The 21,584-nt window shown below is 53.0% G+C and overlaps 7 protein-coding genes across 7 annotated transcripts; 4 read left to right on the forward strand and 3 right to left on the reverse strand.

The window, feature by feature from the left end:
- Positions 1-202: 202 nt before the first annotated feature.
- On the forward strand, positions 203-1,116 carry AYO21_06957 (hypothetical protein; the record flags this gene model as incomplete). The annotated part of the gene is made up of 2 exons (XM_022656915.1): positions 203-1,018; positions 1,072-1,116. The coding sequence occupies 2 exons, from the start codon at positions 203-205 to the stop codon at positions 1,114-1,116; spliced, it is 861 nt and encodes a 286-aa protein (XP_022510714.1).
- A 1,751-nt stretch (positions 1,117-2,867) lies between these two features.
- On the reverse strand, positions 2,868-4,245 carry AYO21_06958 (hypothetical protein; the record flags this gene model as incomplete). The annotated part of the gene is made up of 3 exons (XM_022656916.1): positions 2,868-3,104; positions 3,186-4,087; positions 4,149-4,245. 3 exons carry the CDS (start codon positions 4,243-4,245, stop codon positions 2,868-2,870), a joined length of 1,236 nt encoding a protein of 411 aa, XP_022510715.1.
- A 533-nt stretch (positions 4,246-4,778) lies between these two features.
- Positions 4,779-6,544, forward strand: AYO21_06959 (hypothetical protein; the record flags this gene model as incomplete). The annotated part of the gene is made up of 2 exons (XM_022656917.1): positions 4,779-4,878; positions 4,929-6,544. The coding sequence occupies 2 exons, from the start codon at positions 4,779-4,781 to the stop codon at positions 6,542-6,544; spliced, it is 1,716 nt and encodes a 571-aa protein (XP_022510716.1).
- Positions 6,545-6,722: 178 nt separating this feature from the next.
- Positions 6,723-7,580, reverse strand: AYO21_06960 (hypothetical protein; the record flags this gene model as incomplete). Its single annotated transcript, XM_022656918.1, has 1 exon — positions 6,723-7,580. The coding sequence occupies one exon, from the start codon at positions 7,578-7,580 to the stop codon at positions 6,723-6,725; it is 858 nt and encodes a 285-aa protein (XP_022510717.1).
- Positions 7,581-9,424: 1,844 nt separating this feature from the next.
- Positions 9,425-9,868, forward strand: AYO21_06961 (hypothetical protein; the record flags this gene model as incomplete). Its single annotated transcript, XM_022656919.1, has 1 exon — positions 9,425-9,868. The coding sequence occupies one exon, from the start codon at positions 9,425-9,427 to the stop codon at positions 9,866-9,868; it is 444 nt and encodes a 147-aa protein (XP_022510718.1).
- A 1,242-nt stretch (positions 9,869-11,110) lies between these two features.
- AYO21_06962 (hypothetical protein) lies at positions 11,111-15,836 on the forward strand (the record flags this gene model as incomplete). The annotated part of the gene is made up of 4 exons (XM_022656920.1): positions 11,111-11,328; positions 11,383-11,531; positions 11,600-13,316; positions 13,379-15,836. The coding sequence occupies 4 exons, from the start codon at positions 11,111-11,113 to the stop codon at positions 15,834-15,836; spliced, it is 4,542 nt and encodes a 1,513-aa protein (XP_022510719.1).
- A 352-nt stretch (positions 15,837-16,188) lies between these two features.
- AYO21_06963 (hypothetical protein) lies at positions 16,189-21,154 on the reverse strand (the record flags this gene model as incomplete). The annotated part of the gene is made up of 2 exons (XM_022656921.1): positions 16,189-19,815; positions 19,886-21,154. The coding sequence occupies 2 exons, from the start codon at positions 21,152-21,154 to the stop codon at positions 16,189-16,191; spliced, it is 4,896 nt and encodes a 1,631-aa protein (XP_022510720.1).
- Positions 21,155-21,584: the final 430 nt, after the last annotated feature.

Here is a 21,584-nt window from a genome sequence, read left to right on the forward strand (position 1 = left end):
TTCGTGTTGGCTGTGCCTTTCCAAGTGACTGGCCTTCACCTGGATTTGATCTGGTTACACGACAGGGCAACCACCTGACCGGTCTTTGAACGACTTCGACCTCACCGCTGACCATCTCGAATCTCTTCATCCTACACACGTCCCTATCGAGTTGAGCCGCGTCATTTTTCAGAACTGCCTCACCCCAAGAACATCGAACACCATGGCGAAGTCACTCCTACAAGCCGCCGCTCTGACTTCGGTCCTCGTTCTGTTTACGTCCCCAGTATCAGCTCAGACGTCCACCTCCGCACCCAAAGCTATCACAACCCTAGGTTGCTACAGCCATCCAGACCCTTTGACTTCACAGGGAGACTACACATTTCAAACATCAGGATATTGCCAAGGAGTATGTGTGCAATTGGACAAACCTGTGATGGCCATAACTGGAGGATCGACCTGTTATTGTGGTGACGAACTCCCAGGTTTGGACTTGGAAGTTGACCCGGACAAATGCGACTCACCCTGCAATGGCTATTCTCAGCAGACGTGCGGTGGCATTGGGTACTGGCAGATTTACCTTACTGGGTTGACTGCAGATGTCGAGACAGCTCCGAACAGTACCAGCAGTTCAAGCAGCTCAACCCCTACCCAGTCTGGTGGCTCGGGAACCTCCCAACCCGCAGTCGTCACCAAACCGGGCGAGACTATCGTCGTGACAGCTTCAGCAACCGCTAGTCCTGATAAATCATCCTCCGGCGGCACCAACAACAAAGTTGCCATCGCTGTTGGGGTTGTTGTCGGCGTTGTTGGTCTCTCTGCCATCATAGGAGGTGTGCTCTTGTTCTTGAGACGCAGGAGGAACCGAGAAATTGAAGAAGAGCACCGTCGTAATGCGGCCGTGAATTCATTCGTCAGTTCAGGCAAATCAGACAAGTCGTCCACAGACCAGCGCCTTGATCCCTCAATCTACTCACATCGCCGACAAAGCATTGGCAGCATCGCTGATGAGCGAGACTTCTCGAGAAGGATATTACAGGTATGTCTGTTCGACTCTGATAACAGCTAGATAAAACAGCTAATGCTTCCTAGGTGCGGAATCCGGATCGAGAATCAAAGTCATCTGCTATGGCGTAGTAGAAAATGGCCGACGCTGTTCTCTCGCTGTGATACGAGGCAATGCGGATTGTACACAATGGCACGGAGATGGGAAGACTTGTTTGAAGACCAGCATACACCGTCACTCTGCTACGGGTCCTTTCGTCTTACGTTGAAATGGCCGGAAACCCCAAGACCATCAATACTCGAATTACACGCCTACTGATGACTGAATACCACGATCCTAACACATCCGCCTTGACCACATCCGCTCCTGCATTTCAGCAATACCATTGAAATGATAACGATCCTTACCCAACAGCACCATCCAGTTTCTTACTCTCGTTTGCTGTTTATTTTAGATTCTAGACCCAGTTTCCAGTGGTCAATGGCATAGCTTTGGCGTCGGTGGTTTGTTTGAGTGCACTGAGGGAATGTTTCCTGCTTCTGGGGAGGGCTGAGGGGAGGTCGGAGACGGACGAGATTTGGGAGTCAGAAGGTGACTGCTCAAGACTAGCAGACCCGTGCTTGCATTACTATTGATGATGCCTGACAAGTGGCTGTGGCATGGTCGCGCGAGATGGAAAGGGTGCCAAAGAGGTAACCCACCTACTAATATTTGCATGAGCAAGGCCGAAATACCTCAGAGTGTTTCGTCCCCAAAATCTTATCGCGAGCGTAATGTCTGATGGGAGGCAAGCATAGGAGGAAAGTGTGGACGAGAGAGACAACCTTGCCAAAGGGATATCTCGTGGGAATGAGCAGGGAAGGATGGAGGAACCTGGATCTGACCAACAAACGCTTGGGGAAATTTTGATCACACCGTGTTGTCACGAAGTCATGGCATGGCTCGAGGGGTCGAGCTGTGTGTAAGTGTAGATAGAGATTTTCCTGCCTTGTTTTGTACCACTATCACCACCACCACCGCCATTAACCACTACTACCAACCAATTCATTTGTCCACCTATCGAGTACATGAAAATTAGTCAGTGCATCTGTACCGAGTATATGTAGTGATTGGAATATGTGTTCTTGGGGCCCGAGCCAACGCCAGGTGCTGTACTATATCGTACCGCTGGGCACTGCTGAGTATGTAGTTCAACGTCCATACAACCGTGTGACAATCAATCTACTCTACCGAGTACTCGTGCTCTTTCCATTCTGTGCTCTCTATCCTCTACTCCTGCCCTTCTACTCGAGCTCTGCTCTCAGTTAAGAAGATCATTCTCGCATCCCCATTCCCATGACTTCTGCGCCTGCGTCTGTCTCGTCTCGTTCCAATTTTTCCTGTCCTGGTCCATCTCCTCCCACCCGATGTCTGTTCGGTAATTCTCCTGTTTCTTCTTTCTTCTGTATAATTATCTTAGGCGATCTGCTTTCTCTCCTCTTCCCTCTCTTTTGGTCCCAACAAGAGCCAAATAGCCTGCATGTCTGATTACGCGCCCGCCGTAGCTAGCAATTGACCGATCAAGGGGTTGCGTGGTTTCGCAGAAAGGGATGGATGGCTTCTGGTAAGTGAGGGAAGGAGGCGGAGAAATGCGTTCGTGCTGATAGCTGCAAAAGCTCTGCGCTGTTGTAAGGTCGTATATCGTAGGTCGTCGTGTTGGGGCTGTTTTGTTCTGTTCGTTTCGAAAGGTAAATAGGTAGGTCGTCGTTGCTCATCAGGCCGTTCAAAACTGTCTTGTCTTTGGTCAATCTGCCAATCTCCTTTCGTCTTCTCATGTCCATCGAATGAATCTATACCCACACCATAACTCCTCGCTTCTCTCCACTCCATCATGTTTGTCATCTCAAGTACTGCCCGCTGTGCCGCCCACGCCCACCGCCTTGAGGATATCGCTCACGCTCCAGCCAGGTCCACCTGGGACAACCTCTCGCCAGGTCTCGTCCGGTACAATGTCTTCAGCTGGCAGCAATGACCAATTCGGACTGGGTTTATCGTGGGAAAGCCACTTGAAGTCGTCGATCTGGTTCCATTGGTTTGGCACGGCCGAAGGATCTTCTTGAGAAGCGGAGATCAGGTCACTCTGTTCCCAACTCAGTTAGCACTAAGTCTAGCAACGGGGATGGGGGAAGGGAGCCAAGTGTCGGCAGAGTACTCGACGTACGTGGAACTTTGGCAAGACAGCGAACCTTATGCCCTTGCAATCCTCGATGATCGGCCGGCTCGTGCAGTGCAGGTAGACATCCACGTTCTCACAGTCATGCATACGGAATTGGCGGCACTTGAGTACAAGCACGCTGTTCTTTACGCCTGTAATGTGCGCAGGGCCGGCCACTGAACCACAGAGGATCAGAGATGAGGAGACAGTGGTGATAGTTATGCTCGCAAAGGGTGCTGTGGCGGTTGTCGGTATAGATAGATCAACCACGCAACCACTGAGCTTTGATAGCGAACAAGGTGTTTGCGTGTTTGGGGCCGAAGAGGGCAAGATAATGTGTGTGTTGGATTGATTCGAGATTGAGGTCGATGTTGCTGTTGTGGACAGAGACGGGCGGTCACTCCCTTGGGCAGGGTCGGCTGGGGGTGACTGTGCTTTCGTTTCAGTGTTGATTGTGATGGCGTCTTTGTCTTGTGCGGCAGCTCCATCATGTTCCCCAGGTATCGACTCCTGTTCGTCTTGTGCTCTCTCATTGGCAGGGGTGTTGACATAGCTAGGGGTATTGACAAACGAGGGATTCGAGGAAGGCGATAGATAGCCTGGTACATTGCGACGTTTCTCTGCCGCAAGCTCTGCAGCATCGCTGAGTGACAAGGCGGAGGGAGATTTGGACTTGAAAGAGAACTTGGGTTTGGGAGCGTGGGATTTCCGTGTTTCATCCAGCTTCTCTTGCAGTGCCTTGATAGCCTCGCCATATGTTCTCTGGTCGTAAGGAGGAATGTATCCTGAGGCGTCCTTGACCTCGCCAGAGAGTCGCGTGATGCCCGCAAGGCAATGGTCCATAGCATCGGAGCGCTCGCCGCCTATGAGCGCAGTCTCGGAGAGACGATCCATTTCATCCTGGAGAGCTGTCGCATGGTTCCTTTCGTCAGCCACGGTCTCTTTGGCAGCGTAGAGGACGCAATGTACCGGTTATTTCATGCTGGAAAAAGTTGAAGAAACGCTGTTGATGGGAGAGCTCGCCGAGAGGCTCGGCAACCTGGCGTGCTTGGTTTTGAGGCTCCATGGTGGTGGTTGAGGCTGATACCAGGGGAATTGGCGGAGGAAATCAACAATGCGGTATAATTGACTTGGGGATCTGGAGATCTGCTAAATATGCTTTAATATAAGCCTGGCTTGTGGGCGAAGACAAGGGCTCTGGGGTTGAGATAGTGCGGTGCTGAGCAAGGAGCCATGACGAAACTCTTCGAATGTCCCTGTCACTGACCTGTGTCGTCTCGAGGGGTGAATGGAAGCTTTTAGCGGTGCGGGGGTGGCGTGATTGGGGGCCGAGAGGCACCTGGGCGGAGGCAGGGGTCCCTAGAGGTTGCCGAACCTAAGTCGCTGCCCATCGAAGTCCCCGTACTCGTAGTTAAAATGAACCCCCAAAGACCTGCAGCCAGACCACCAATGACCTTCCAAGGGTCTCCATTTCCCCATCTTGCTCAATCTGCGGCTGTTGCCATCATCGTTTCTCTCACTGCGATCCCACCTTTTCTTCTATCGCGTTCCTTGTTTCCGGGCACTAAGGTCCCTGCTCCCACTCGCTTTCTTTTGCGCATGGTCCTACGCTCCTTCGCACGTTGCGCATCAACAGTTGCCAAGAAGACTTTGAGCCGTGGCTCTGGTCGTAATGAAATAACCAGCCAGCAACTATGTGGTAAGGCTGGTGACACCTGTGGTCCCTGCATCCTTGCTCACATTCTGCAGACGATATCCTCGATCGACTGCGTACCAGCCTTCCTGCTCCAAACACTTGCGACATTATCGATATCAACCCCGGACAAGGCATATGGTCCAAGAGCTTGCACCGTATCATTCAACCTAGACGCCATGTCCTTGTCGAGTCCAATCTGGAAAAATACGCGGAGCATCTCCAACCCTTGTTGACGAGCCAGAGCTCAGCATATCGGCATTCGACCGTTCTTGAGGACGTGTTTGACCCAACAAAACAACTATTGACTCAAAATGAGGTCGAAAAAGCTGCTTCTGTCGGGAAGCAAACCGAATACAACAGATGTTTGTTGATGACGGTCAATCTCTCGGGGGCAAAGGTCAGCATTGGCGGGTATATGGGATCACTGAGCCGAAAATTCTTTGATGAGCTCTATCTGTCGGTGCTTGCCAGTCCTCATAATGGCTTCTTTCGCTATGGTCTGATCCGGGTTTTGGCATGGATTCCTGATCACGAGAAAGATTCTTATATTCCCCGGACCGTGCACGCGCGCCACAAGCAGACCATCATGCTTGAAGCAACCACCGAGATTGCCGAGGTAGCTGGTGCGTCAGCAGCAACAAAGTCAACCAGGTACAGGAAATGGCCTGATCTTGAGTTGGAAGAAATAGCGGTAATCAACGCCAGAGCCAAAGATTCGGGGTATAAGATGCCAAAGTCGAGGCTTGACGCGCCTCCACCGCGGGAGTTACTCAGTATTGAGCCTACTCCTCGAAATTTGCGGAAAGCGGACTTCACCTCGGACGCAGAGTGGGTGCCCAGACTACTCGAATTAGACAGCCACATAAAGAAGAAGTATCCGCATTGGTATCGAAAATATGCTTTGGGACAGTCGATTCGCAAACTGGGCCTGAAGACACCCCTTCAGAAAGAATGGGGGGAGCTTCTCCGGCGGGCAAATACTACACACAAGACCCATATGAAAGCTGTCGAATTGGTTAACCAAGAAAGAAAATTGGTATCGGATTGGAAACGTGAGATATCCAATGCCCAGGGCAAACCCATCGATCCCGACACCGAGCTATCGCTTCAGAAGCGTGCTGAAACCATCAAGGAGAAGCTAAAGGCATTGAACCGGACGAACAGAATCTTTGCGGAAAAGGCTATCGACGACTGTAGAGCTTGGGATATGTCACCACCTATTCTAGCCTGGAATCGTCGGGAAGCTCATCCTTTGACCGTTTACAATGGCGAATTCGATGCTCCGAACCGCCAAATGGCTCTGCTGGATGTGATTCCACGAGGAGATTTAATCCTCAAAGTCAACACTTATGATAAGATGGTATGCTTCCGCCATATTGTCACCACTCTCTCTCTATACCTCTCCAGGAGTGTCGCTGAAGCGTTGAGGGCTCTGGTACATGAAGGGCTAGACGAGTTTGTTAAGACCATCCCAGGGATTCATGATCCTACCAAGGGAGGGTGGTATGATCTGACCACCTTGAGAGTGAGAGTCTTGCCAACAGACATGTTCGTGGAGATCGGGTTGGCTTATGAGAAGTGGCCGTTTCGCATGAGCACAGAGGCTATCCTCATGACAACAGCAGATCCAACAGCCGGATATAGTGGTCAAGATGATGATATGAAATGATCCACCAGGTGGTGGCTGTATTAAAATACTGTATAGTATATGCGAGTATGCCTCGCCTTGGGCAACAGCAGGTGGACTATTAATGACAGCTGCCTTTGTCCATTCCGTTTCTGCAGACTCCCCTTCGCCCTGCAACCACGCTCCTTGTGTAAGATGTCGCCGCAGCAGAGCGAGGTGTTTATCCGAACAGCTGGGCAAGAACATCGTTTGTAGTCATGACCGTGGCAAACTCGCCCTCCAGACTAGCGAGATGGACCTTTTGCACAGTCTCGGCATCAAACCCTCCTTTGTTGAAACAGGCGGTCGCATCGCTGAGGATGACGATCGTGCCATTTTCACCTCTTTCATCTTCCCGTCGCTCGCCCTGCCCGGGCCTCTTCTTGACCACACCCAAATCCTTTGCCCACCGCACGCTCGTCGTCACGCAGTGGTCCGTCGCTATCCCAGCCACGACGAGCTGCTCGATACGCCCCCGTTCGAGGATCTCTTTCAGCTCGGCGTTGCCGAACGCCGTGTTTGTCGATTTGGGGAGGACGTGTTCACGGGGGAGAGTGGCAGATTCGCTCGACTCCATCGCCGTCACTGGCTCCGCGCACGGCATGAACTTTATCCCGTCAATCTGCGTCGTGCCCGAGACGTGCAGCGGTGACAAAGGGTTCGTCGATTTGTGGTATACATGCACGATTTCCACCGCGTAGGGCTCCCTTTTGGAGTCGTTATCGGCTCCCTCCTCGACGTTCGGGGCTCCGTTTGAGGCCGAATGCACGGGTGGGGGTGAAGTAGAATGATCTTCCACCTGTCCGTGCGACCTGCTTACTCGTACTCGTACTTGTGCGCTGGAATTATATTCCCTGGCCGCGGCGAGCAGGGCTGAGACATTCTTCTCAAAATCGGGTGTCGACCGCTCACTGCCAAAGTAGCCGTTGTGGGTGTTCAGGCCGCGTTGGATGTCGATCAAGAGCAACGTGGTGCGGGTCTCTGACGCGGGCGAGAGGTGGCGACGGAGTGGTGGTGATGTCGATCCGGTGGACGACATTGTCTTTTTCGTCTTGGTTCTCTCAAATGGGATCGCGCTGTCGTTGATGCGTGGGTGCGTGGTCTGGTGGCGCTCTTAGTTGTAGGCGATATCGGTTTGGACAGGCACCAGGTCGAAACCGCTCCTCCATAAAACGTCATTCGCTGTGCCGTTTTTTCTTCAGGACCAGGTGAAGAGCGAGAACAAACTGATGCCGGCGATACAAGGTTCGCGAAAAAGACCCGAGGAAAATAAAAACAAGAGCAAAACCCGAAATTGGGAACCACCTACATATCTATATCTATATCTACATACCTAGGTATGTCAGGCATATAGTATGCTTCTGTGAGAGGAAGAGCCAAGCACTCCCTTTCAAAACGGGCGTCTGCCTGCTAGAAGATCGTGCGATGCGTCCAATGAGACCGCAAGGGATCCGAGCAACGAATACGCTGGTAACAAGGCGTGAAAAGGCCGATGAGGCCGCCTGCGTGTCTGTAAACCTCTGGAAATGGTTGGATGAGAACTGGGTGGGGAAGAGAGGAGAGGAAAAGACACGCAGCCGGTGACCTTCTCTGGCCTACAAAAGGGAATTAGACTGAAGGTGAAAGATGTTTAGAGGATGCTTAGATAGAGTGGGTATTGTAGATCGCGTAGAATGCTCAGTAGATACCTGCATATGATGGCACAAACGCAGCCTTGCGTGTGGTGCTGGGGCCGATGAAGCCAGTTCGATAATACTGTAGTAAACTGGATGCAGATGTTTGTTCTCGAACACTGGAAACAAAGAATCCTAGCCGCCTCTCTCTCGTTACCATCTCCTAGGGACCACGAGAGCTCGCCGACATACACAGAAATCAATTGGGATAGGATGGAAAACCCCGATACCGAACATGGCAAAAGCCTCGCGGCGCCTCCATTTCGGGAGATGCGGCCGCAGGCACCCACAACTGTTCGTCCGTCTTGATGACACGAGCTTGGAACAAGTTTGAAGCTCTTCGTCGTGGCCAAGTGGCTGTCAGCAACGGCCTGGATCTTGTGCAACTGGTGTTGGGAGCTGGCCCTGTGAGGGATGCAACCATATACTCTGTCCGGGGCAGAAGGCATTTCCTAGCAGTAAATAGCAAGTAAGAAGCCTCATCACCACCCTTGATTCCAGGTCGACAACGAATTAGAATATTCAAGACGGAGTGCTCTGAATAGGTTCGCATCAAGATTTGGTCGACCGGGAGCAGGAGCGGCAGGAGCAGCAAAACCTGCCGAGTAGAACACCACCTTCGGAACGTTGGTGCCTCTAAAGGACAAGAGACGTGTGTGGAATCTCCTCTCAAAGGGACGTCGCGGCAGTCCCAAGTACTCCCAGATGACGAATGGAAGATGGGTAGACTCAGCATGCTTTCGGCCTTTAGCCGCGGCGTTCTCCAGACACGGCTGCGAGGCAGTAATGCTTTATTGCGCTCTCTGTGTCTCTGAAACATCACGAAGCCCAAGACTAAATATATCAAACACAGTGTGCCGCACTGGTCAATGTGGACGAGCCTGGGTTTTTGTGTGCTGCAGATTGGTTCTCGATTCGACATCTCAGACAAACCGCTAATTTTCCACCGGTAGAAAATGAAGTTGCACCTCCAAAGTTTTGAAGTTTTGTGAGTGGCTGACGTGAGGCTTCGAGGAAAGACCACTGGCAGGCTGGCTTTGACAATCGCATTGGGTAACCATAGGCATGGGCTGGGTGGGCATCAAGTATATAAACTGAGCCCGACGCAGGACTCACCTCTGATGTAGCTAGCAAGCGGGCAAGCAATTCACTTTTTCTCATACCAGCACTCGTTCCCATATTCGAAACCCCTCGAGAGCTCGCTGCCGCCATGTGGTTCTTCAAAAAGCTTCTCCCAGCACTGCTCCTCGTCCCAGCTTTGGGTCTCGCGTCACCCTTACCAAACCCGGTGGCAGCGCCCCAGTCTTCGGAAGACACGGACCAGATCACCTGCTTTGAGTATGGGAGCGGATTGGTCACCGCCCAACAAGCCACCGACCTCGTCAACGAGTTTAACCGCATTGTCTGCCAATCCAACCCGAACGCACCCATCTCGCTCAACCCCTTAGAGGGAGTGTCAGTCGATGACCCATCGGGAACAATCATCTTCCAGAATACCTTGAATACGGTCGCCACACCACCCAGTTGTGGTGAAGTGGTCAGTGACTTCCAGAAGCTGTTGGATCAGTGTTTCACTGGGAGGGGCAGCTATGGTGGTGTCTTAATCGAGACTGCTGGCGGGGGAAGGACCTCGTACGTTATCAAGTCGCCATGAACCAGAGCAGATCAAGCATTGGAGGGTGAGGAAGCAGAAGTGTACGGTGATAAGGCAGACGATGGGCAGCCGGCGCCATAGATGCGAGACGTCAGATCTACAAATTCACCTTTCATCTCTGTCTGTTCCAGCTCTCCGAGGGTGCGGAGGCAAAGGTTGTTGAGTTTCAACATCGGACGTCTTTGAAAAAGTCTTTGAATTGATGGTCGGTGAGAATGGCGGTCGTAAATCTGGTGTTCCACCTGATGGCATCTAGATCACAACCAATATATCATGCTTGACATAACCAATGATTGAGTTGATAACAGCAACAGGGTCTCAGCGTGTGCTTTGAAATAACGGGTGCTTTCTTTCGCTTAGCAGAGGCTTGACGTGGCCCGTTGTTCGACCAGATACGAAAAGGTTCTTGCGATACAAGCGATCTGACAGTGACGATGATGAGTGAGCGAGAGCGGTCCTGGAGGTCAAGGTAGAAGTAGCGGGATTGCAATTCAAGGAAAAGGGGTGCTGCTGCTCTAAGACAACAGCACAAACTCGCCAAGGCTGTACCTCTTCTGAGAACGTGTATCACGCTGCTATTAGCTGATGATTCAGTCTCCATTGAATCGCCGCGCCCTTTTGAGGTACTCGATGTTCATCACATCATACCCTCTTGAATATGTGCACCATGGCTTGCTCAAATGCTAACACAGCGGTGTCCGATTGCTTCGTTGATGGACCCAGTGTCAAGCGGGCAAGAGTGCGGTAAGGTCTAACCTTGGACAAGCCAGTCTCCCAGTTTATGGCCTCTCACACTTACAACGGATACACCTACTTCGTTCAGTTTATCGTCCTGTCACGCAACAGCCTCTCGTACCTGCCCAGACTCGAACCTCATTTCCCCCTCGTGACCAAGCCCAAAATGTAAGTGGTCGATGCAAGCCATGACTGCAAATGGGTGATTGATTAGGCTGGAAAGGGCTGGGCCAAGCCGGCCTGGACGCAGCCACAGAACAACAAGTGTCTACTCTCAGCCTCATCAACAGAAACTAGGCACCCCTAATTGCCCCTTGAGCAATGCCTGGCTCTGTCAAAAACCTCGCCATGGATAACGATTTGTCTGGTCGAACAAAGATATTCCGCTCGCTCCTCCCGGAGCACGGCTCACGTTCTGGGTAAGAGCTGGATACGATAGACTGCGAGTGTGGTCTTCTCCAAGCTCGCCTGTGGAAAGTATTGCGCATTTCTATTTCCCTCTTCATAATGTCTAGCCAGGGTCGCTTGAGGAACAGATACTCCTTGGGCCGCCTCCGAGAAAAATTCCACTGGCGGTCACGTCCACGGTCGGGTGACAATGTTGTGGAGAGGATGCCAAATGTGCCAACAACAATTGGCATAGATGGTAGCCAGGCTTCCAATGAGGGAACCCTACAATCTTATCAAGCTGATGATCATGCTCTTGATGTCTCCAATCAGGCCAGGTAATCTCACGCATCGTCACAGGCATACGCGGCTCTGACACATATCAGCCCTAGACAGAACATCCGTCCCTCAACAGACGACCAAGTCCGAATCAACGTCTCTGGTCTTAAGAAACCTGGATGTGCTGATCTGACGAGTGAAGAAATCCTCATTGGAAAGAGTGAAGAAGTCTATCAACTCATTGAGATACTCAAGCGCCGAGGTATGTGAATGTACCGACTCGTTGACGAAAACCTGACGTGATCGGCGCTGAAACCGACTGCCTCACAGGATATACCGATATCTGTGGCTTTCAAGGCGTGTCTTCCCGCTCCCCATCCGTAGGCCCAATCACCGGTCTCGACTGCGATCTCCCGGTTGAGGTCGTGACTGGGGAACCATGCTATTCGCTCTCGAAAGGTCTGAAAATCAACGCGGACCAGACTCTTATCGATTTCTATGATCAATTCGTGTCTGGACCCCGCTATGCAGCTTCGCCTATTTCGTCTACCGTTTGCTCGGACAGCATCCTCATCCGAGATGCGAGAGATTGTGATGCTGCCAAGGGGCTGGAAATCAAGTTTCACCGAACTCTGCGAGCACCTGATGATGGCAAGATTTACCCACTGTCGACAGATTTCGGGCAGATCAAAATGCTTCCCGTGGCAAGCTTGTCAACAAAACTACCGCCAGACACGAGCGCAACGGGCTGGGCCTTGTTTCCACTCTATCAGCGGGAGGCGGTTGTGGTTCATTTCGACCGAACAATCTCAGGGTGGATGGATCCTGAAGCCCCTGCGACTTTCGCCATCAGAGCATTTGAGGGACATATAAATTGTGTTACCGGCCGCCCCGAGTCATTCGCCAACAACACTTCTGTCCAGGATTCTGTTCAGGATTATGTTGTCTTTCCCCTCCAACAACGTCTCGATGGCTGTGTATCTCAGTCCGGTGGGACCAATCAGTTCGTCTCCCTGCCACTGGGATCGAACAGCAGATCTCCATCGCAAGCTCCTACGAAAATTTTGCGATTCCAAGTGGCACCAAGGTATCCAGATGGCTGCAACTTCATTATGGGCGATAAAAAGTCTCCTGGCTTGGACATTCACGCAACTCCAAACCAACTAAGGCTCAATGTTGGAACATCAATCAAGATGGGTGGAAGTCCGCATTGCCAGCGGAGACTGAAGGAGACTGCCTACAGGACCGCTTCTCTGGAGCTTTTCAAGAACGAGGATCTATACCCCTTCCCCAAAGACCACTGTCGGCCTACGTATATCTGGGAGCTCAAAAGCCTGACTGCGGGCGAAGACTTGCAACAGCCAAAAGGAACTTGGTACATCAGCTCGGTGGGAAGTCTTTGGCTATCAGCTGACTGGCAATCCTTTGGTATTTCTGGAAAACCAAACACCACCATCCATATATCTCCATTCCACAATTTGCAAAGTTTCAGAGCTCGGATCAAATCTCGATTGCCGCAAGAAAGCCCGGCCTTCGATCATAACAAGCTCGCGATTAATGGAAACGTCCTTCTGGAAGACCCTGATATCTGTAGGATAGTCCAACAAGGCCTCCGCTTCAACGGCCCTGCGGGGATCCTCACTCTGACCAAAGAAACGATTGAAAGTCTGCCAAAGCAGGTTAACCTCTATGGTAAGAGCCGGCCGTCTTTGTCAAGATGGGATGTCGGCCTCATTGCTGGTGGAAGAGCAGGTATGGACGTCCACGCTGATGACAATCCAAAAGCTTGGAATTGGACCTGCTCTGGTCTAGTCACCGTCCATATCCTGAACCACCTAGCCTTTGAAGATATCACATCAATCGCGTGTCCGTCCACGCCGATAGAGCTGTCCAGCTATTTTACCCACAAAATCCCTGTGTCCACCTTCCAGGAAGCTGGTGTGATCCATTCCATTGACAAGACGCGTGTTATCCAGGCTGGAATCGTTGTTCAGAGCGGGAGACAAGTGGCTTGCTTGCTCTGCGAGGAGAATCTTTGCGATACACTGTAGGTTGAGGCTTACACGGTGCTGAATCTTCCTTTTCAGGCTCAGAACTAATCTCGTGTAGGCTGCCGGTTTGCAATCACGCATTCTGTGGGCCATGCATTCTTAATCGCACGGGCGACGGAACCTTGGTGACCTGTCCAGCATGCCGGAAGGAGAATACATCAACTGTTCGCCTCTTCCCTCCAAATACAATACGCGCAACCATTCGAGAATCGACATCCTCAAGCTTGGGCACAGAAGTTCGGAACGCTTCAGAGTCTTCGAGAAACCGCTTAAGTACGAGAATACCACCAGCGACCATCGAGACTCCCCCTACACTTCCCAGCAAGCCAACAGTGGCATATGAAGATGCCATGAAATCCGCGCTTGCTCAAACATCGGTACTCACCGACGTATGTGGAAAAGGAGCTGAGAATCGCGTCTTCCACTTGCTGGAGCGAGGTGCAAAGGTCAACGAACCACCAGCTGAAGAAGGCGGACGAACTCCACTTCAAGCAGCCGCAGAGGGCGGTCATCTGAAAATTGTTGAGATACTGCTAGCGCACGGTGCCGATGTCAATGGAGCTGCCGCTCCCTTCAACGGCATGTCTGCACTAGCTGCCGCAGCGGATCGAGGCCATGTGGAAGTGGTAAAGATGCTTCTCGCCCGTGGTGCGCACGTAAATGCCGTACTTCCAGGCTGGAGAGACTACTCATCAGCGCTCCAATATGCGTGCAAAGCAGGCCACACTGAGATAATCCGTTCTCTTTTAGAGGCTGGGGCCGAACCCAACAACAACAAGTGGAAGAGTGCAAGTCCGCTGTGCCTAGCTGCAGAACATGGCTTCCTGGAAGCAGTCCAATTGTTGCTCGAATACGGAGCAGAGGTTGACAATGCAGCTTCTTTAGAGCTGGACCACGGTCGTCCACGGGGTACTACACCTCTTCACGAGGCTACCACAAAACAACACAAAGAAGTGGTGGACCTACTGCTAAGACATGGCGCAGATCCTGCCATTGTCGATGCAGGGCAATCCTCGCCCTTACACATCGCCGCCGCGTTCGCCGACCAGGCTATCTTCCATCTCCTCCTAGCAAGTCCGCGAATCCACAAATTTGTCGAGATGAGGGACAAGTACAAGGCCGCATTAATGCAAACGATATGCAAGGACGGATCGTTCGACAGGATCAAGTATTTTCTCGCCAGGGTGCCTGGCCCTCGCGACCACTTCCCTCTCAAATGCTGGGCAGTGTTTTTCTGCTGCGGACTTGGCTACACAAGAACTGTTGAAGGGTTGCTGGGTCTGAATCTGAGCCCCAACTTCAGTGTTTCCAATGATGCCACTCGCCTCGTTGGTTACCAAGCGGAGACGTCGCTTGAGCATGCCATCCTCAAGGGACATACGGAGGTGGTTGAACTACTGCTAAAGCGTGGTGCCATCGTATCTTCGTCCGGCGGGTTTAGACTCTCGAAGGAGAACCCAATCCTCACAGCAGCCTCTAAGGGCTTTCTCGACATTCTCAAACTTCTGCTGGCCAACGGAGTCTCCTTTGACCAGGCGCTACAGTCCGAGGCCATGCAGAAGGCTGCTAAGAACGGGCACACTGCTGTTGTCGAATTCATCATGAGCAGCCACCAGCACAGTGCGGACAAGTCGGAAGTGAACAAAAGTCTGCACAAGGCTCTGGCAGGGAGTGACGCCCCAACCTCCCGCTTGCTTTTGGTATCTGGCGCTGACGCGAATTGCGAACATGAGGGGAGGCGGCCTCTCCATCTGGCGTGTTTCTCGGCTGAGATTGTAGAGCTTCTGCTTGCGCACGGGGCCGACGTCGGCGCGGAAGACGAGAAGAAGAACCTCCCTTTGCACAAAGCGGCGTTTGCTCGCAACAAGGACGCCCCACGGATAGTGCAGCTGCTGCTTGAGGCTGGGTCTCCGATCGACCAGAAGAACGCGGCGCGCGACACGCCGCTGATGAATGCGTGCGCGGCCCGAAACGTCGAAGTGATCAAGGAGCTCGTTCTCGCCGGTGCGGACGCTCGCGCCACTGACGCCGAGGGCCGGACGCCACTGCATTTATGCTGTGCGCGAGACGGCGACCACAAGGCCGACCAGCACGAGGCTATTCGTATCCTTGCCAGCCTGCTCTGGGTCGACGTGGACGCCGAGGACGACAAGGGCCGCACCCCTCTCGACCTGGCGGCGCAGTCGTTCCGGAGCCCCGTGGTGCGCACGCTCCTCGACGTCGGGGCCGATCCGGAACTCGTCGACCTGGAGCGCCTGCGTCACGGCATCGTGGTGGCGCACGAGCCCCGCGCCACGATCTACGAGTGCGAGGCCGTGTGGCAGATCCGCAAGGCCCGCGGCCAGACCGAGTCGCTGTACGGAGACGAGCTGCCCGTCGGATTCAAGCGCGTCCGCAGGCTGGACAGCACAGACAAGGGCGGGTCGATGAAGCAGGTCAGCGAGGACGGCACCGTCGACAGTTTTGTCTTTGACATGGCCGTCTTGAATGCCATTTCCTCGTTTCGGGACTTGTGAGCTTTCACTCACTCACCCAATAGAGTCTGTAGAGCCTGTCACTCATCAAATATAGTATGTAGAGTATGTATATGCGTGTATATGTACAAGGTAGCTACCCACCTAGACACACCCAATGTACTTGTATCGGAGAAGTCACTGATTACTGATATCCTCTGCTATAAAGAACACATGTCCTACTCCTAACAATTACTCTCAAGTTAGCCAATGTGTACATGTGCATATACTATGCATATCTCTAACAAACGAAGGCAGTCGACCCCTACATCCAGAGGATAAACAAACAGTCATCTACCTCGCTCGCCCATCCTCACACCACCCCCATGCGCTGCCCGCACGATCTTATTCTGATTCAAATGCGGAAGAAATGCGTAAACTCCTTCGCCAGCATCGCCGTCTCCTCGTCCATGGGCTTCACCGGGTTCCCCTTGTTGTCCGTCCGGCAGGGGAAGGTCATGGCCATGGCGGCGCTCTCAAGGACCGACACGTAGATCCACACGTCCCGGGGAATCGGGCGGTCGAAGAGCAAGGCGGCCAGCTCGTCGCCGTGCGTGATGGTGTGGGGGCGGCCTGCTTTCAGGAACGTTGCGAGACGCGCCTTTTCCGCCGCGGAGAGGTCGGTGCGGATGCTGACTTTGAGGGTGGGGGTTGGGATGCGAGCTGGAGCTGGAGATGGCGCGCTGCTACTGCTGCTGCTGCCGCGTGGAGCCGTTGATGATGATGATGATGACAAGGGCTTGGATGGTCCTGGTCTCGAGGACGTCTTCTTAGGTTCTGCTGGTGACGACGGTGGTGGCACAAGGGGTCCCGACCGCTTGTACTCCTCGAGGGCCGATGCCAGAGTCTCCAGGCCGGCCACCGAAGTGGCTCGATGAACCAGATTCTCATCGGTAGAGTCGATCAGTTCGATAATGGTCTCCTCCATCAACCTGTCCACTATGCACCTCCGTATCATATCGCTATCGTCGCCGAGGACCATGATCCCCGTGTCGTCCCCAGTGTTGAGACCGTCCTTGGTCAGATCGTGTTTCTCGATGATGAATCTGGCCTCAGCTAGCCGGCGGAGGCGAATCCACTTGCGCGATGGCTGTTCGACAGGTCCGGTGGTTGTTGACGTGGGCGGTTGGTCTTGGGGACCTATTTTGATGGTTCTGTCGGTCATTTGTACACCTCGAGACTCTCTAGACTGCCCGTCTCTTTCGCCGAGTCTTGTTCGTAACTCAAATTGCCTCGGGGGCGGGGAATTGATAGTTGCGTGCGCTGTCGCTGTCGCTGTCGCCTTTCTCTCGTGAAAAGAGGTCTGTCCGACTCCCGGGGTCAGTGCCATGGTGGTAATGAGCTCATTGAGCAGGTTGGGGGGAAACCGTCGCACTCGTCGATCTAGAGGTTTGACGAGGTGGATCTTTAGTTCCTCGCCATCGACTTGGACAGTGACTGCGTCCACGAACCCTTGCAGCATTTCCCCGACTGAGTACTCAAACTGTCTTGTCCGTTGCTCGTTGGCGAAGATGGCGGGATGCATACTCACAAAATCCCAGACGGCCTTGGTCATGCTTTTCCAGGGGTTCTCTTGGACGAGGAACCCGTCCGACCGGAAGAGATCGAGGAACGTCTGTCGGAGATCTTGCAGAATCAACACGAGCGCGGTATCGAGCCACGCCACGAGTTGTTCTTGAAAGCCGAGCTCCTTCCAGAACGACCTGATCAACGTCGTGTCCGCCACCTCTCGATCTAGCCCCTTCTCTTTGGGGTTTGCCCCATGGAGCTCTAGGAGTTTGAGCACATCTCTCGCCTTTGGTCCGCGACCTTCCCGCGCGATGCCCGTCGGCGTTTTCCCCTCGAGGTTCACAAGGCCCAGCTTGACGCCGGCATCTAAGAGCGCCCTGACCATTTCCAAGTTTTCGCATTGGACAGCAAGGTGCAATGCCGTGTTCAGGTGCACATCTTGGAGGTCGAGCAACCGGTGATCGCGGACCTGCTCGAGAAAGAACGCAACCAGCCTCCTGGCTGCAAGGGGTTGTCGAACCATACGCTTGTCCTGGGCGAGGAGATGAAAGATGGACTGGCGAAGGCGCTGGTTGGCGATCAATTTGGCGCCTTCGTTGTCCGTCTGCTGCTCGAGAAGCCACTGAAAGCGTTCTAGCGGGATACTATACCCTTGTTCGGCTAGCTGGCCTAGCAAGGTGAGCCCATCACGCACTTCATCCAGTCGAGCACCGTGCTTCAAGAGTTCCGAGGCGATGTCGAGGTTCCCTGCCTTGAGGGCCAGAAACAGCGGCGTGTGCCACTCCCAGTCAGGCTGGTTGACGGAGAGTCCTCGGCGAATGAATTCCCTTACGAAGAATACATGGCATCCTGTCTCAGCGCAGAAGTGAAGGTAGTTGGACTTGTGTTGCACCATATCTGCAAGGATTTTGCTCCCTGCGACTTGTAGGTTTGCGGGCAAGAGCGGCGTCTCGACCATGGCGCCATGCTTGAGGAGTTCCATAAAGATATGCTGCTGTCCCAGCTCCAACGCCACATGCAGGGCTGTGGTGCCACCAAATTGGAGTTCATTCTTTTCCATGTGCTCCGTCGCGCCGTTTTCAAGCAGCACTTTGGTCATCTGGTAGTTGCCAGTGCTAATGGTATTCTTGATGAAATTGTCTTCGCCGCCGTACCCGTACAGACTCTCACCAAAACTGAGTAGTAAGACCAATGTCTCTTTTGCATTGTCCAGCCAGTGATCCCCGTGGATCTGGAACAGAGCCAAGGGCGTAGCACCATTGATGGCAAAGTTGAACAACCGCAAGTTCGGGCCATGGTCTTGGTTTGGTTTGTACGGCTTCATCCGTGAATGTAGAAGCTGCATGATGGCGGTCAAATGGAGTTTTGTCGCCAGGCCCAATGCAGTGGCCCCGTCACGGTTCCGCAAATGCGGATCGGCTCCTAGATCCAGCAGTGCGCGCACTGCGTGGATGTTTCGCTTTCCGATAGCTCGATGCAGTGGTGTGCCCGAGGTCATGGCAAGATCCGTGTTGAAGCCCTCAGCTACAATGGCTGCCCCAACAGCCAGGGCTGACAATTGGCTCTTTTCCGAAAACAACACCTTCGCAGCCGGCAGGATCTGGTCATCGTCAAATGAGCTCAGCCAGTGCATCGGAGTTTCCTCGTCCTCATTGCCAATGGTGGGATCTGCGCCGTTTTTGATGAGCTCTTGGACCGCCTCAAACGAACCACTGATGCAGGCCAATAGGAGAGGTGTGCAGCGCTCGGGGCACATCTGACTGTTGACATCCTCACCACGTTCTATCAACTTCCGGATCGCCTGTGGAAGACCCTTTGCACTTGCAACGTGTAATGCAGAAATTCTCCGACCGATTCTGGGCCCCGCCACGACCCATTCATCCAACTCGTCGAGCCTTAGGTGAATTCCGAACATGAGCTGCTCCTTGGACTCGGGGGATGCCATCATCCGGCCGTTGGCTTTTGAAGAGTGGAGATCTGCACTAGTCCAAAGGGACAGAGCCTGTATGCCACCCAGGCGTGAGGATCTCACTGTGCGCAATGCTGCCTCATAGTCGTCTGGGTTGTGGTCTCTCAATACCAGAAGCGCCGACAACGAACCGAGACAAGCGGCCGAGAAGGCCCATTTCAAGGCCCTCGCAGGAGGCTTGCCTGATTTGATGGTGAGTTCGGTAGGAAAGTCGCCAATATCAATCGGTGATTCGAAGACGCCGTGGTATGGCTCGAGCTGGGCAACTATAGCCTGGGCGTGCGTCAAACCTCTCCTCGCCGCCCGAACCATATGGTTATAGGCAAGGCCCAAGTTGTTGGTGCAAATGTGGTATTCTGCCACTGTCATGGAGGCAATGTTAGTCGGGCAAAACATGGCATCGTCCTCAACGAGGGGAGATGAGAGTTTTCCAAGGCCATCAAGATCGCGGAGAAACTGTTGTCTGAGGCGAGGATGGTACATCTGAAGCTGATAGAGAGCAATCTAGGTTTTCTTGTCAGTACGGCTCAGGCTAACATCAGAGAGGATTACTAACCGGCTGATAGAGCCTTACCCTATTCAGAGGCATTTTGCGGCGGAGGCCTGTGTAGAGACCACTGATATATATAGTGAGCTGCTTGATCCAAAAGTCCAACAGGGAGAAATACCTTTGTCCATGTGTCCAAGGCAGAAGGGCCTTTGTCAAGTCCCTGTTTCGTGGTTCAGCGGTAAGACTATTATTGAACGCATTTTCCAGATCGCTAGAACCCTGTGGCTGGACCCTTCGGGCGAAGGACACTGCCACTGGGAGAACGAGATTTTGTTCCTTCCACGCCTGGACGTGACCATCTGTTCGTGCTTTTGAGGTTTGGGAACGGGCTTCAAATTGATCTTGGGAAGCAACAAAAGGGTTCTGACCGTCGAGGAATACTCGCCAAACAAGAAGACCCCAAGAGTAGATATCGGCTTTGAATGCATCTTGCCATGAGACGGTCTTGCCAACTTCGGGCGCAGTCCATGGACGAGTACCGCTGGAGACTTGGGCGGTCGTCCTCTCTGCTCCCATGCGTATCTTCTTGTCGGTGCTGCCCGGAAAGTCCACGTCGAGTATGGCGAAACCAAAATCGCTAATCTTCGCGATGTACTTCTTCTTTGGGTCTGGAAAGACTAAGACGTTTTCTGACTTGATGTCGCCGTGTACAATATTAGAATCATGTACCGCCAGAAGCCCGGAGGCTACGTCTTGGGAGAGTGTTTCCTTCTGCCGGTAAGGAAGAGGGCCATGACTTTCTTGAAATTCAGCGAGATTGCCTATTGCAGTGTATTCTAGAATCAGATAAGGCCAGAGGCGATAATCATCGACGGAAGGAGAGATCTCCCAGCCCAGTCCTAGAAGATCCACCACGTTGGGATGATGGCGGACAGGTGGATGTGTCAGACAAAGCAGGTCAGTGACGACACATCGAAAGCTTTCGCGGGTTTGAAATCCTGAGGGACGAATACGTTTGAGTGCGACTGGTGCTGGGTCAAGGCTCTGTGCTTTGGCGTCTCCAAGGACTGCTTTGTGGACAATGAAGGATGCCCCGTAACCAAGGTCAGACTGGATCTTGGGAAACTGGCCAGGGTCCAGATGGTGATATTCTGTTCTGGCAGGGTCCCCCATCGAAAATCTGGAAGTCACAAGGAAAGGAAGCGACACTGCATCGGCTGTCTGGACGTCCGGAGACCTGGATGCTTCATCTCGAACAGTATTGACGGTGACAAGTGGGACGTTGGAGCCACTGACTTGCAGAAGCTCTGACCGATGGGGAGCAAGAGACGAGGTGCTTGTCAGCGAAGCCATGTCCAATTATAGACAGCTGGAAGCTAGAGCTCCGCATTCACTCGGTAATGCTACGCCTTATGCGTGGACATATATGGAGAGAAAGCAGGAGAGCCGATTGTCTCCAGCTTGCGCCTTGAAGAGAATAGAGCAACCACTTTCATCAGGAAGAGCCCGGCTGTCACTTACTTGGTCAGGGAGTCTTCAACGTGAGGCTGAAGTCTAGAGCAGTACCTTGTACTGCGAAAGCCCCTTTGCCATGCATAAGGAGATGATAGTTTGTTCAGCCACATCACGCCCTTGGTCTGTACTTGTGCAGTAGCCACGTGCACCAAGCAAAGGCTTCTGTCGACTAAGGAATATACGAGTCCTTGGTCAAGGCTGGTCTCTGGCGGGGGACTTACCGGCCAATCAGTCAAGGTTGGACGACAGTCTCTTTGCCCTCCTGTAA

The sequence above is a fragment of the Fonsecaea monophora genome, assembly GCF_001642475.1.
Source record: "Fonsecaea monophora strain CBS 269.37 chromosome Unknown Scaff51, whole genome shotgun sequence".
Taxonomy (NCBI): Eukaryota; Fungi; Ascomycota; class Eurotiomycetes; order Chaetothyriales; family Herpotrichiellaceae; genus Fonsecaea; species Fonsecaea monophora.